The sequence below is a fragment of the Cynara cardunculus genome (assembly GCF_001531365.2).
Source record: "Cynara cardunculus var. scolymus isolate 2C chromosome LG 4, CcrdV1, whole genome shotgun sequence".
Classification (NCBI taxonomy): domain Eukaryota; kingdom Viridiplantae; phylum Streptophyta; class Magnoliopsida; order Asterales; family Asteraceae; genus Cynara; species Cynara cardunculus.
The window spans coordinates 19,330,107-19,346,274 of NC_037531.1; the positions used below are offsets into that span (position 1 = coordinate 19,330,107).

The following is a 16,168-nucleotide window of genomic DNA, read 5'->3' on the forward strand; positions in this document are numbered from 1 at the left end:
GTTTGTCCGTCAATACCAGAAACACATTGCTTTGTCATCTTCTCTTCTCACGTTTATATCAAGCATTTCATTTTCAGGATTTTGGGGACATCAATTACCAAAAAAGCTTTTTCACCACCATTAAGACATGTTTTTAGATCTCTCTTTATTCTAAAGATTTTGATTTGGGTATTTGGTTTTGGAGGTGGGTGTGGCGGAGAATAAAAAGCTTCGCATCCCAATCTTGACATAAAACCCTCTTACAAATACAAATCAGAAGAGGACGACATTAACGAGAGAGAGAAGCTTTTTCCCATAAGCACCCTCTTCTTCTCTCTCGCCATGATGTCCTTGAACGCTTCTTCCTCTTTTCTGGTAATTTCAATCTCAATCTCAATTTTGGTTTTGATTTCTGGAGTTGAATCGGGTTAATATGAAGCTTGGATCATGATTTTGTTACGCATTTGTTGTTGATTTGATTTGATTTGATTTGATTTGATTTTGTAGAAGAACTCCTTTTCTGGAGCTTCGAGGACGCAATCACAGTCGCTGAGTTTACCGGCGAGTTGTCATCGTCGTGTGATGGTGGTGGCTATGGTGAACTCTAATGGTCGCCCGGAGAGAAACGTCAGCGTTTCGGTGGATAGTGTTGTTAAGGAGGTGAATGGTCCGGTGGCGGTTGAAGTGGTGGAGTCTGATTCTAAAAAACCGACGGCGGTGGGTGTCGGTGGTGGGGTTGAAGACGTGTACGGCGAGGATAGTGCCACCGAAGATCATTTCATTACTCCATGGTCTGTTTCTGTCGCTAGGTAACTACAGATCCTGATCTCGATCTTCATTCATTTTCTAATTCTCATCAAATACCAAAAGAAATCGATGATTTTTATGCTGTTTTCGTTCTTCCATTTCATGCACTTCAAATAATTTTTTATATTTTATTTATAATTTATATAGTAATGATTAGATACACACATATGTATACACACACAGAGTGTCTGGTTTAAGCAAAAACCGCAAAAAATGAAAAACTAAGGAACACCATGTAACCAGATAAGATGCACATGTGCATGTAAGTAACTTTTAAGCAATTTGTCCGGTATGCACACTTGCATTTGCATACCAACCAAAAACAGCTTCAGACGAACGATGACCTGTCCAGATGAACGGTTACCAGGGTGTTTCTTAGTTCTTTTTTTTTTCGGTTTTCCCTGCAAATAAAATCGAAGGGGATGTTGTATATTTCTGTAGGAGTTTTCTCTAATATAGTAAAAGGAGGACCCTTTATTTGGATAAAACAAAGGGTAGGGTTCAATCATCCAGGTTGTTTTTTGGGCTTGGTTCTATAATGAAAGTTTCGAATTTTAGTATTTTTTTGGCATATCGAGAGCTTTCCCGTAGTCAATTTCTTGCTGAGAATTTTGGTGTTCACCATGTCAAATGTTGTTTGCTTTTTGGCCTTTAGTGATTTCCGATGTTTTTATAGCATGATATTTGTCTTATAGTTATTGTATGATTTATATCCAACTGTTTACTAACACTCTCGCACTACCCCGGGGGGGGGGGGGTTCTTCATAGAAACGGTCGCTCAACTCTTTTGTGTAATGTGGGCTCAACTCTATTGTTTACAAAAAGATGGGTTCATTTTTTGGTTTGACGGAATGTTTTTGAGGGATTTGGATTTCATGGAAGGATTTGGAATCTTTGGCGTATTTGGTTTGTAGGATTTCAATTGGAATTTAATTTTTTGTAAATAATTTGTTTGTTTCGGTAAGAAGTGGAGGCAATTGAGAGATTACGACAAATTTGATGAAAGAGACGGGGCAGAGATACGATGGAAACAATTAAAATCCATGGGATTTGGATTTGAAATGACAGCCATCTCCACAGATTTAAAATCCGTTGTTTATGGGATTTCAAATCCAAACTTCCCTTCAAACCAAACACAAGATTGGAATGAAGTTTAATTCCAAATCCACCAAATTCCGCAAACGAAACATAGAAAAAGGGCGAGAGTTGGGCTTTGTTTCGTGAGTTGGTCAAAGAAAAGGAGGACCGTTTATTTGGATAAAACAAACGGTAGGGTTCGATCATCCAGGCTGTTTCTTTGGCTCGATTCAATGGTGAAAATTTTGAATTATAGTATTTGGCATATTGAGAGCTTTCCTGTAGTCAATTTCTTTTTGAGAATTTTAATGTTCATCATCTCAAATGTTGTTCGTTTTTGGCCTTTAGTGCTTTCCGATGTTTTTTAGTTATAACTTATATGAATGACTTTTCTTCTCTCTTTTTTGTAGTGGGTACTCGTTGTTACGAGACCCACATCACAACAAAGGTCTGGCCTTTACTGTGAAGGAGCGAGATGCCCATTACTTACGTGGTCTTCTTCCTCCCGTTGTTGTCAATCAAGATCTTCAGGTATATATATATATATACATGTTTGCATTTGTTTCAGTGTTTTGATAATAATTAATCTACCGATACCTAGATAAGATTCAAGCCACGGGTCTTTACTAGAGCTTATCATTTGCGGGTTTGGGCCGGGCCTAACCTATTTTTTGTCCAACGGGCCTAATATGGCAAACCCAAGCCCTTTTTTACGGGCTTGAAAACTTACCCATACCTGCCCTATAAATAGGCTGGGCTTGCCCACAGGCTAACGGGACTAAATATAGAAAAAAATTGTTTTGCAAAATACGGAGTATCGATAAAGGAAATGACCAAATGAGATAATAAGGAATTGATCAATTGAGGTAATTATGTTTTTACTTTTTAGATTTTAAAAGAGTGTTATTATCATGAGTCATAATTAAGTGGGAATTGATAAGTATCAAGAAATTTTCAGTTTTATTTGTAAATTTTAATTACTATACAACTATTAACGGGCCGGACGGCCCTGCTCAATTTTCTTCCATCGCCCATGCCCGCCCATTAATTTTAGCAAGTCAGCCCGGGCCCGTCCATTTCTTCGAGAATGGTAATCCTAGTCCACTTTTTTAGCGGGCCGGACAGGGCGGGTCAAGTGGGTTGTGCCGCCCGTGAACAACTCTAGTCTTCACACAAACAATCGCTCTAATCTTTGAGGTAGAGGTCAAGTTTGCTTACAACTTACCCCTCCCAGACCTCAAAGTGGGATATACTGGTTTCGTTTGGTTTACCTGGAAAAAAAAGATTCAAATTTTGTAATGATGTCAATAATCAGGTAAAAAAGATGATGCACAATATGCGCCAATATCAAGTCCCTCTGCAACGGTACCAAGCCATGATGGATCTTCAGGTAAATCTTGATTGCTAATTACATAATCTTTATAGGGTCTATCATTTTTCGACTTATAGTATGCGGTTTTTCTAAAGTTTTTGCATCTTTCGGGATTTGTAGGAGAGAAACGAGAGGTTATTCTACAAGCTACTTATTGAAAATGTTGAGGAACTCTTACCAATTGTATATACTCCGACCGTTGGTGAAGCTTGCCAAAAATACGGGAGCATCTTCAAGACCCCACAGGGTCTATTTATCAGTTTAAATGATAAGTAAGTTCCTAATCCCGTTGTAATTGTGGTGTCCGGGCTAGCTTGCACGCATAGAGGCAGACTTGGGGCCTGTTTATTAGCAGCTTAATGGGTCTCACAGCTTATTCTGTCAGCTATACATGACTGGTTGGTTGTGGCTTAATTATATACAAAGTGGCTTATCAGTAAGGGGGAACTTTATACAAAAAGCCAAGTTTTTTTCGAACTTACCCCTCCCAATTAAAAACATGCTCCTTCCATCAATGAAAAAAGCATCCCACACAAAAAATCATTCCAATCTATATAGATTGATTAATCCACACCAGACAAATTTATCCATAGAGGACTTAATGGAAAACCAACCACACAACCTCTTAGATTTTTTTTTTCAAGTGGTGTTACTATTTGACTATAAGAACCGAAGCTATGGATATTTTTTTTATAAAGTCATAATTAGTTTGATGGTTAGTTCCTTGCTTTTCGTAGGTGAGGTCATGTGTTTTGAGTCTTTTGTCGCAAAAAAATTCAGAAACATAATAAACATGAAATTAAAAGTTAAAAACTAAGAAAATGATGCAAACATGGTTCAAACCCGTGCCTAGAACGGGAGAAAAGCCGTGCAAACGAACTCTGCCAAGAGAAAACTTGTGTTTTCATTGTAGTTTCAAAATGTATATTCTTGCACCAAACAAAATAATACGGTGACACCTTTCATGACCCTAAAATTATTTACACTACGATGGATCAACGTAGCGGTGGTCCGTGCCACCGTATGCACCATAGTGGGTCCTCCAATGTGCACACATCTTGACTAAGCCCATGGGGTCCTGAAGATAACAATCAGGAAAAATCTTCAGTGGCCCTAAACTCAAACCGGCGACCTTTATTTTCCCGTTGAGCTGGCCCTCACCATTTTTCAGTTACTTCTTTGTGTATACATAAAAATCCATTGTGAGCTAATAATTATATATATGTTCATAGGGGGAAGATCCTCGAGATTTTAAAGAATTGGCCTCAAAAAAAGATTCAAGTTATAGTGGTCACGGATGGTGAGCGAATCTTAGGGCTAGGAGACCTTGGCTGCCAGGTAAATCGTTTCTTTTTCTTTAACTTGTTCTTTGTACTACAACTAAAACCGAGGGTGTGTTTGGTACGATGGACAACACGGGATAGGACAGAACAACAGCATTTTGTTCCACATTTGGTTGACTTTTAAACCGGGCCGTACGGGACTGATTGGAACAAAAATGCATTTTTTTGTCCCACCAAAAGAGGTGGAACAAAAATCGAGGAGATAATGACAAGATTGGTAAATTACTTAACTACCCTTGTGAAACTAAAACCCTAAAACCTTCCGCGATTCTTTTACCCGCCCGTTTAGTCCTGTCCATGTACCGAACGCACCCAAGTGGCATCCCGGATTGGATAGTTAATCTTTCTGTTTTGCAACGGTTATTTTGGTTCTTTTGTGTGATAAGCTTGTTCTTAGAGCTGAAGTAATCTTGATGATGACTTATTTATAATTTTTTTGCTTATTTAAATATATATACTCAACAGGGAATGGGGATACCTGTAGGAAAGCTCTCTCTTTATACAGCTCTTGGAGGAATTCGTCCTTCAGCCGTAAGTATTTCCAAGAATAGGACTATTATTAAGCTCGAGCTCGAGATAAACAAGCTTGAACTCAAGTAGCTTATTAGAAGCTTGACTCGTTTGAACCCCTAGTTACATGCTTGCATTTGTGATTTTTGGTGCTGCATTTGTGTTGCTTACTTTTCATATATGTCTCTCTCTTTCACACACTTTTCACAAGCTGGGGGTCTTCATGGGAATAGCCGCTCTACTCTTTGGGGTAGATGTCAAGTCTGCGTACATCTTACCCTCCCTAGACCAAACCTCTAGGTGGGATATATTGGGCTCGTTTGGTTTGGTTTGGTTTGGTTTAGTGCTAGACTTCTAGAAGGTCTGATATGAACCCGTGAGAACATAAATGTTCTTTTAGAAGTTCCTATTATTGTGTTTTCATATGCTTGCTTGCTTCTTATCTTTTTGCCAACACATAGAGAATAATAACATTAATATAATATCGTAAATATATATAGTGTTTGCCAATAACCATTGATGTGGGCACGAACAATGAGAAGATGTTGAATGACGAATTCTACATTGGTCTGAGGCGAAGGAGAGCAAGTGGGCAGGTTAGCTATTTTGTGCAGTCTTAATTGCACTATTATGCCTCCATTCACATATATTCATTATGAATATATTGATTATTGAGTCCTTTTCTCTGTTTTGCCAGGAGTATGCTGAGCTTATGAATGAGTTCATGTCTGCCGTCAAGCAAAATTATGGGGAGAAGGTCCTCGTTCAGGTTTGCAACTTCTCTTGTGTTTCAAGCTCGTCTATTTTAAATTTCAAGTTTAGAAGTAATATTGATAAACACGTTCAAATACATTGTACCAAATTGTACTAAGAAAACAAAATACCCCATCACCATCTTTATCCGCAAAAAAGTGAATTCAATAAATTGTACCAAAAAAGAGAATTTGATAATCTTTAATTTGACACCAATATCAATATTTTAGGGTTTTTTACCGGGTTTTTAAATTAGCAAGACATGTTCAACCATCACTTGTAATTTCTGTTCTATTCAAACATTGATTTTGGATTTTTTAATGGGAAATTGTATTAATTTTCCATTCTCGATTTAAAATAAATCTTGTTGCATCTCATGGGTCCTCATCAAATCTTTTGATTGTCGGTTTGCAGTTCGAAGATTTTGCTAACCACAACGCCTTTGATCTTCTTGCAAAGTATAGCACTACCCATCTTGTTTTTAACGATGATATACAGGTAGTAAGAATGGAATATTAACATTCAAATTTTTTACTTGCTTTATGTAACATCCCATTTTTTAAGCATTGTAAATATTTTTGTTGAGTATACATATATATAGGGTCTTCAGGGGAAAACTGTAAAAAAATGAAAAACTGGGGAACATCCTGCTAACCGTTCATCACGACGGTATGCACATGTGCATACAAGTAATTGATGTTGCTTTTTGGTTTTTATGCACGTGTGCATGTTATGCACATGTGCATACCGTCGTGATGAACGATTACCAGGGTGTTCCTTAGTTTCTCATTTTTTCGGTTTTCCCCTGAACCTAACCATATATATATACTCAACAAAACATATGTTTGCAGTGCTTAAAAAATGGATGTTACACTTTACTTCTTAATCCCCTTCTTAACGGTTTTGTTATTTTGTTTTAGGGGACGGCATCGGTGGTACTCGCAGGGCTTATTTCTGCACTGAAATTAGTTGGTGGATCCTTGGCGGACCATAGATTTCTATTCCTTGGAGCTGGAGAGGTTAACAATTTATCTATCGGGCATTTCTTGATTTGTTACTTTTCTACTTTCTTTTTTCCTTTTTTCGTCTTAATTTTAGCGGTGGTTTATGCAGGCTGGCACGGGCATTGCTGAACTCATAGCTCTTGAGATATCAAAACAGGTTAGTAAAAACATCTACGTCTTAGCCTACGTTTGGTAAGCGGGATGTTATAGGACTTGAGTGGGACAAAAATGTGTTTTTTTATGTGCCAACAAAATAGGTGGAATAAAAATCAGGGAGGTGAGACGTGATTGGTAAATTGCTAAATTACCTTAGACGTGATTGGTTTGATTGAATGTCTTTGAGGGACTTGGATTTCGTGGAAGGATTTGGAGTTGGAGGGATTTCAAATCTTTGGTGTGTTTGGTTTGTAGGATTTGGAGTGGGATTGAATTCGATTTTTTATAAATAATTTATAAGACCAAATTATAAAGATGATTAAATTACGTTTTTCATTAATTGATTATTATAAAACAAATGTTTTCGACATATTTTATAACATCATTACACACAAATCCTACGAAATCCCACGAAATACCAACAACCCCCATGGGATTTCTAAATCCCATGCTTGTGGGATTTCAATGGAACCTTGGGATTTCAGATCAAAACTATCCTTCAAACCAAACATGGTATTGGAATGGAATTGAATTCCAAATCCCTCCAATCCTACAAACCAAACATGGTATTGGAATGGAATTGAATTCCAAATCCCTCCAATCCTACAAACCAAACGGGGTCCGGTGTGTTCGGTTTGTAGGATTTGGAATGGAATTGAATTCCATTCTTTATAAATAATTTATAAAAACAAATCATAAAAAATTATAAAAATAGTTAAATTATTTTTTTATTATTTGATTATTACAAAAAATAAAGTGTTTTTAATAAATGTTAAAACATTATTACAAACAAATCTGTATGAAATCCCGTAAAATACCAACTCCTCCCCATGGGATTTCCAAGTCCCATGTTAAATCCAAGCATTTCTTCAAACCAAATTGGAGAAATCCCTCCAAAAACATTATTATAACCATAATTCTGGTTAAAATTACAATGATAGAACAATGATATTAATTAATTAAACTAATATTTAAAACCAATCTTGCAGACAAACGCTCCATTAGAAGAGACCCGCAAGAAGGTTTGGCTTGTGGACTCGAAGGTAATGAATATGAAAAGATGGCATCTTTTTTTCCCTTCTTACCCTTTTCCTTGCGTAACCATAATCCCACCTTTTCACCACATAATTTTGTAGGGTCTGATCGTTAGATCCCGCCTAGATTCACTCCAGCATTTCAAGAAGCCGTGGGCCCATGAGCACGAACCTGTTAACGAATTCTTGGAAGCTGTCAAGGTCTGAAATCTGTGTTTTTTTTTTCTCTCGTGTGCCATATGTCATTTGTATTTAAAACAAATGAACGGTGGTGATTGTATCAGGCAATCAGGCCAACGGTGTTGATTGGATCATCAGGAGCAGGACAGACGTTTACTAAAGAAGTTGTTGAAGCGATGGCGTCTTTTAATGAGGTAATTTGTTTCTATCTATGCATTTACCTGACCGTCTATTATACTCATTTACGAGTGGCTTTTGCAGAAACCTATTATTCTCGCTCTTTCTAACCCAACTTCACAATCGGAATGTACTGCTGAACAAGCTTATACGTGGAGTGAGGTATGACTCTTATCCTTTACCGACATTCCCAGAAAATAATAATCGAAATTTGACATCTTTATAAGCTAGCTTATCTTTTTGATCTTATTGAAAAAGCCCGGTTTTGGTTACTCATAAGCTTATAAGTTACATTTTTGAAGTGTTGCTTCAAGTAGCTTTTCAATAAGCTCTAGGGGTTTTTATACCAGTTATGCCCCTTATATTTTTCCAATTAATTTTTCAACATGTTCTTTTAGGTCATTTTACATTGTCATCTAGCTTATTAGGTAGTTCCTTATAAGAGTAAATTACGTTTTTCGTCCCTGTGGTTTGTTAAAATCGCGATTTTCGTTACTGTGGTTGAGAAATTACGTTTTTTGTTCCTATAGTTTGTAATTCATTTAGTTTTGGTCCCTGTAATTTATAATTATTTACTGCTTTGGCCCCTTGTATTTAAAGGTAGGAATTTAGTACAGGAACGAAAATAGCAATAAATTGCAAACCATAGGGACTAAAATCGCAATTTCTAAACCACGGGGACGAAAATGGAAATCATTAACAAACCACAAGGACAAAAATGGAAATTATTAACAAACCACAAGGACAAAAATCATACTTTATTCTTTTCTTTTATTATCAAACATGACTAGTTAATCAGTTGACAACTAGCTTAATTTTCGATCTTATTGAAAAAGGCTTGTTTGGTTAATCATAAGCTTATAAGCTAGCTTTTTGTGCTTCAGGGTTTTTTCCACTTTTTCTATTTATTCCCCTTGTATTTTTTCAACTTAGTTTTAAACATGTCTTTTTAGGTCATTTTACGTTGTCATCTACCTTATTAGGTAGTTCTTTATTATCAAAGAGGACTAGTTTATCCGCTGATAACTAGGTTATTTTTTGTTGTATTGAAAAAGTATTGTTTGGTTAATCATAAGCTTATAATATAGCTTTTTGTGCTCTAGGGTTTTTTTCCCACTTCCAATTATGCCCCTTATACTTTTATAATTAATTTTCAACATTGTCCTTTAAGGTCATTTTACATTGTCGTCTAGTTTCTTTTGCAGTTTTTATCAAACATGACTAGTTTTTTAGCTAACAACTAGCTTATTACCGAATGACAATGCATATTTGCATAAGATAGGGGTCTTTATGGAAACATTACCTCTACTCTTCGAGGTAGAGGTCAGTCTTTGTACATCACAGAGAGAGAGGGGGAGGGGGGGAGAGGAAGGTTCCAGGGAACCCCTCCCAAAAAAAATGAAAAACTGAGGAACATTTTGATAACCATTCAACTGGAAGGTATGCATATTGTGCATACAAGTGATTGAAGTTGTTTCTTGGTTTTTTTGCACGTGTGCATGTTATGCAGATGTGCATACCAGACAAATTGCTTATAAATTATTTTTATGCACATGTGCATACCATCCAGATGAATTGGTTACCACGGTGTTCCTTAGTTTTTCAATTTTTTGCGGTTTTCCTCTGAATCTGATCCTATGTGTGTGTGTGTGTATTTATATTTGCTTCATTGATCACAGGGTCGTGCCATCTTTGCCAGCGGGAGTCCATTTCCCCCTGTTGAATACAACGGAAAAGTCTACGTATCTGGCCAGGTCTCAACTTCTTGAACCTTAAAATTAGTTCCCGTCTTTAGTTTTCAAACGATCATATTATGAAAATTTGATTATCGTTCCACCATTTTTCAGTCCAACAATGCATACATATTCCCTGGATTTGGTCTCGGCTTGATAATTTCTGGTGCAATCCGTGTTCATGATGACATGCTTTTAGCAGCCTGTAAGTTCAGTCTCGATTCTCTTGTTTGTCGTTGTTAAGAGGGTATTTTAGTCATTTCCTCAAATAGTGAAACATTCTGTTTATATGTAACATAATGTTCGTTTTTTTATGTATTGGATGGAACAGCCGAGGCTCTGGCTGAACAGGTTACACAGGAGCATTTTGACAACGGGCTAATATATCCACCGTTCACCAACATTCGCAAGATTTCCGCTCATATTGCAGCGAAGGTGGCAGCAAAAGCATATGAACTTGGTGAGACCTCTCTTCAGCTCGAATTTTATACCCCTTAGGGGTTGTTTACCTTTTTTTCCCATGAAGCCATATATTGGTTAAGTTGTCTATCAGGATAAATTTGTTTGTTCGAGTGACAGGGACCGATGGGTTTGAGGGAGACAAAGAGGGTTGGATTATATCCGCCGCATTTCTGGTATTAGTTTGTTAGAGGTGGCTTAATGAGAACAAGTGAGGGGACCTGGTTTATTCTTTGTAGCCTTTTTGGCTTAATGATTAAGCCATAAAGAAACACTCCTGAATGACCGAGTGAATAAACTGCCCAGACCATTAAGCTGTAAGGGGATGTTGTCTGTATGGATTAATCTATTTGTGTAGATTTGGAAGGTTTTTGTTTGGGAGGGTTTTTTATAAATGGAAGGAGTGCGTCTTTTAATTGGAAGGGTAGGTTTGGAAGAAAAAAAACCACTTTCTGCATAAAGCTTTGAATAAGTTATTTTCTACATCATTAAGCCACTTCCAAACAGTCATATATATATATATATCTAACCTAATAAGTCGTCTCATTAAGCTGCTAGCAAACAGATCCTTTAAATAACCTTCAACTTTTCAATTTTTCACATATCTGTTTTTCTCCATTTCACACATTTTTCACTGACCATGGAAATAGCTGCACTACTCTTTAGGTCAGATCTGGTCATCTTACCTCTGACCCCACCCACCTTTGGGTGGGATAACTGAGTTTGTCTGTGCTAGAGTCCCACATCAGTTAGATTTGTCGACTATTTCTCATCAGTATACTTTGGAACCACCTTTCTCTCGTCAAGGGCGTTTTGAGAGAGTAATCTAATGGGGTTCCACATATTCTCACTGATCGCTTTCGTTCGGTTTAGATATAAAATTAAATGAAATTTTCGTTTTTTCTTGGTGTGCGTAGGTCTTGCAAGTCGTCTTCCACAACCGGAAAATTTGGTAGCTTATGCCGAGAGCTGCATGTACAGCCCGAGTTACCGCAACTATCGTTAGATGTGGCATGGAATCTTGATACCGGTAGCGGTCATTTTAGAGAGTTTTTCGGAATGTTGTAATTTAGGTATACCTGTGTGTACGTGCGTGCGTCGTTCGTTAACATGAGTTCTAAGAAGTGAGATCTCAGTGATTGTACCTTTGATTGCTGAGTAAATGAAATTGCAACTTCTATTTTGATAACTAAGTGTTGGCCAATCTTGAAAATATATAGCGGAATTGGCTCGATGATGATGATGGTAATCGGGCTAACGATCACGGGTTAGGAAGCGAAGTATATCCTGCATCCGGTGTTATTGGTGTCTGTTGTGTGGCGTTGGAGTTGGTCGGCGAATACCGGAGATTTTGTTTTTTGGTTGGAACCCGATTTGGTGTTTTTACCCAACCCGTTTGACCGGCTTATTTTGCCACATGTTTGGTAAACTAGCTGAAAAAATAGTTGTTGGCTAAAAAGTTATCTAATAGATGAGTTAATTTTTATTTTTATTTTTAAGATTACAACATTGATTATATTTATTAAAATATGGTTAAATTGCATAAAAAAGTAACGCATTTTAACTTGATTTCTATTTTGGGTAGTATACTTTCAAAACTTTCATTTTGTTATCCAAGATGTGAAGTTTTAAATATTTAAGTACCAGGGTAACCGGTTGAATCATTAACCGGTTACCATGTTGATGTGGCGAATGATTTGGTATCCAACTCAGTATTATTTGTTATTCAATCTAATTTCATCCTATCACTTGTCACATAGGAGTGTATGAGATGTGTCTTCAAACTGAGCTCGAATAATCTCATACCGAGCAGTTAGATATGGTTGTGCAAATAAGCCATATAGCTTATACAGCTCATTAAGCTGCAACCAAACAGCCCCTAAGTGTTTATCGGGTGTTATTCTACCTTTTTCAAGTGAGTAAGGACAAGCACCAAGAATGTTACCTGGTAACAACTCAGCCACCATGAGTAAACCTTACCAAATGTAAGAAATATGTGTAGTATTTATCATACATAAATGTTGTATGTTTAAAAAAAGTTTGGGTTTATTATATTAAACCCGTTAAAGAGTAAAAATAAGATAGATACTAATTAGAGCTATTCACGGGCAGAATGACCCGTTAGACCCGTCTTGTCCAGTCTGCTAGAAAAGCGGATTTGGATTACCATTCTCGAAGAAATGGACGGATCTGGACTGACTTGTTAAAATTAATGGACGAACATGGAAATGAAAAGAAATATTTGGGCAGGCCCGTTAATAAGTTGTACTTACACACAATTTACTTGTAATCTTGAATTTTAAGTAATATGCATCAATAAACAATTCTTCGTACATAAAAATGATTTTTAAGATTTTTTATCAAATGTTTTATAATATACTATAAATATAAATCGTTAGTAAAATCACTTTTATTAATGGGCCTTAGATTTAAACAAATTCAGCCCATAAGTTTGAGCGCAGAAAACCCTAGTTACCACGTCCAAGTCCTATACATCCCCTCAATCATTCGCCATATCTCCACAAATCAACCAATATCGCTTCAGCCTTCAGGTATCCACCGCCGGCGATCGCTCAAATAACTACGGTTCTATCTGGATTCCGATCCGTGTAGATTCAATATCGAATCTCTTTAGTATTTTGCTTAAACGCTTCCGGTATTAACCGGCGACGATCGTTCAAATTTCCCCGTTCTCTCTCGATTTCCGATTTGTATATATGTTCAACACGGAATCTGCTTAATCTTTTGTTTGAAAATGGTTTGTTTAACCTTATGATTCGTGATTTATATACTAGCGTGAAGATTAAGCAGCGATAATATAGATCGGCTTTGTGCTAATTCTAAAACGCTTCAGATATTAATCGGCTATGATCGTTCAAATATCTCCGTTTCTTTTTCGATTCCGATTTGCGTATTTTCAATACTTTATTTCCAAAACAGTTTCGTTATTTGCCGGCGACGATCGTCAAATATCTCCGTTTCTTTTTCGATTTCGATTCGCATTTACGATTTGTGATTTGTATAATAACGTTAAAATTAATCAGGGATAATGTATATCGTAAAACGTTTCAGATATTTCCAGGCGTCGATTCTTCAAATACCTCTATTTCGACTCTGCTTTGTGATTTGTGTAATAATATGAAAGTTAAGCAGGGATAGTGTGTATCGGCTTTGTGCGAATATTGTGCACTTAGTTCGAAAGAGTTCTCTGCCATAACGATTTGACAAGGGGAAGGTGGGCAGTTGTGTTCCATTTTTATCCATTGGAAAGTTCAACAATCATCTTCCCTACATTCCATTTCTTTTTCCTGTAATCCTTGTTTCTAAATCTGTAAATATTTTGATCCAAAGTCTGGTTTGATTTAAGAATGTGAACTCCACAGGGAATTTTAGTTCTACATTTGGTATTTGGTGTAAGAAATTGCGACCCACTCAGTCTCTCGATCTATAAATTTTTTGGGGCATACTTTAGAATGATTGATAATGGACCTAAGGGTTGTTTGGTGAATTTTGCTCGGTAGAAAAATGTCTTCAGATCTAAAATTCTCCTCCTAATGATTTTTGCATCTGGACCTTTTTTAACCATTTAACTCCTTAGTTCAAATTGGTTTTAAAGATTAGAGTTTAATTTAACTAAGGGGTAAAATGGTAATTTTTGTCATTCAGATGAGTTATTCAGCATCACAACCGAAAAATGCTTTAGCCTAAATCTATATTGACAACGAAATCTATACAAACATTCTAATCCATAAAATACTTGATAAAAAACAACCGCACAACCCCTATGTGACTTTCATCCAATCCATACCCCAACCAAATTTCTTGAACATGGTCAAATCAATAGCCATGTTACATAAAAGATTTCAATACATATGTAACCTTGGTCATAGAGGGATTTATGTAGTATTAAAATATCATAAAGATAAAAAAGTTAAAAAGGGTAAATTATAATTTTGGTCCATGTGTTTTTTGATTGAGTAAAAGAACAAATATGTCCCTTATTTAACGGAATTTTTTTAACAATCACTTAGCGTCGATATCAAATTTCTACAAACCATGATACTCATATTGTAATTTAAAAGTGAAGTGACAAAAAAATGTTATACTCAACAAACCAGAGGGACTAATCTTATAGTTTACTTGATATTATATTTAGGGGTTGTTTCTCAGTTTACTAATTTGTTTTGTGCAAAATGATTAAGTAGTCAGAATAATTAAGGTTGTGTTTCGTATATGGGACGGGACATGGCAGGACAAAACTCACGGTTCCATGTTTGGCGCAACATGAGACAGAACATGAATTTACTATCCCACATTTGGCATGACATGAGACATGAACAAGAATTGGGACAACATGGGATAAAAGAGAGTTTTTATTGTTCCACCAAAAGAGGTGGAACAAGATGGGACAAAAATGAGTCAAGAACTAAAATATTACCAATCTATCCTAGTTTGATATATAATCTTAATATATATTTGTTTTAATGGTCATCACCGTTAGTTTTGACGGCCGCCATCACCGACGGTAACCGGCGGCCACCTCCACCTCCACCTCAACTTCCTCTTCCACAGCAACATTCTCCACCGCCTCCACAACCACCATCCACCATTGTCCATTGCCACATCTACCACAGTCGACCACCGTCCATTGCCTCCATCACCATTATCGCCATTCACCACCTCTAACTCCTCCTCCTCTACTACAACAACCTCCTTCACCACCTCCATAACCACCGTTGACCACATACAACCACCATCAATTATAACAAAATTTTAATTCAATTTTGTACCATTATATGTGTGTATTCATTTACATGAAAATTGTATAAATTTTTTTATAAATTAAAATTTTAATTATTTACTTTATTTGTGTTAATTATAATTATCATATAATATTTAAAATCAGCAACTAACTTTTAGAGGTAACTTGTCTTGTTTTGTCATGTCTAGTCGTAGTTGTACCAAACACCAAACATACACTTGTTATGTCCAGTCCAGTCCTACCCTGTTGTTCTGTCCAGTTCTGTCATGTCTAGTCCTGTCCAATCAAGTCTGCGTACCAAACCCTACCTAAGAGCCGTTTACCCAAACACTTACCCGATAAGCGTCTATCTATAATAATCAACAAGCTCGATTACCTTATTGGGTAAGATTATAGTCTATGAAAATGACATCACATGCAACAACTTACTCCAATAAGTGTTAACCGGTCAACAGCTAAAAGTCGTCAATCTCACTTACTGGATAAAACTCTCAGTCTTTGCCGTTACTCTTACCAGATAAGATTCTTGTTTCTGGTCATGTTCATAAGATAAGGTAAGCGACCCATTAACGTTGGTAAAGGACCCCTTAAATAAAAACCGAAACTCTGGTAAACCACATGGATGGTAAATGTAATTCACTATAATACTTAAAATGCAAACTATGTAATTGTTATAATTTATATAAATTTATCTCAATCGTCTGTGTAGATGTTTAACAGTAGACTAACTCATAACCTAAATTACTCTTAGGTGGTCTTTGTGTTTTAAGAGGTGCTGAAGTCTGAAATCTAGATCAATAAGATTGTTTGTTTTTATATCTC

General features: G+C 36.5%; 1 protein-coding gene and 1 non-coding gene across 2 annotated transcripts; both read left to right on the forward strand.

Moving 5' to 3' along the window:
• On the forward strand, positions 1 to 11,777 carry LOC112511313 (NADP-dependent malic enzyme, chloroplastic). The gene is made up of 20 exons (XM_025116894.1): positions 1 to 354; positions 487 to 788; positions 2,274 to 2,394; positions 3,179 to 3,253; positions 3,356 to 3,507; positions 4,468 to 4,573; positions 5,044 to 5,109; positions 5,589 to 5,684; positions 5,786 to 5,857; positions 6,256 to 6,339; positions 6,762 to 6,860; positions 6,955 to 7,002; positions 7,991 to 8,044; positions 8,138 to 8,236; positions 8,320 to 8,409; positions 8,477 to 8,554; positions 10,072 to 10,146; positions 10,240 to 10,330; positions 10,457 to 10,585; positions 11,502 to 11,777. The coding sequence occupies exons 1-20, from the start codon at positions 322 to 324 to the stop codon at positions 11,588 to 11,590; spliced, it is 1,959 nt and encodes a 652-aa protein (XP_024972662.1). The 5' UTR covers positions 1 to 321; the 3' UTR covers positions 11,591 to 11,777.
• A 1,953-nt stretch (positions 11,778 to 13,730) lies between these two features.
• Positions 13,731 to 13,880, forward strand: LOC112511918. The gene has a single exon (XR_003069171.1). It is a non-coding gene; the product is annotated as a small nucleolar RNA snoR135 (small nucleolar RNA).
• The last annotated feature ends 2,288 nt before the right edge of the window (positions 13,881 to 16,168 follow it).

Coding starts and splice junctions, on each gene's coding strand:
- LOC112511313 (XM_025116894.1), top strand. CDS start 322: ATGATGTCCTTGAACGCTTCTTCCTCTTTTCTG. Junction 355..486: donor ACGCTTCTTCCTCTTTTCTG/GTAATTTCAATC, acceptor TTGATTTTGTAG/AAGAACTCCTTTTCTGGAGC. Junction 6,861..6,954: donor TATTCCTTGGAGCTGGAGAG/GTTAACAATTTA, acceptor TGGTTTATGCAG/GCTGGCACGGGCATTGCTGA.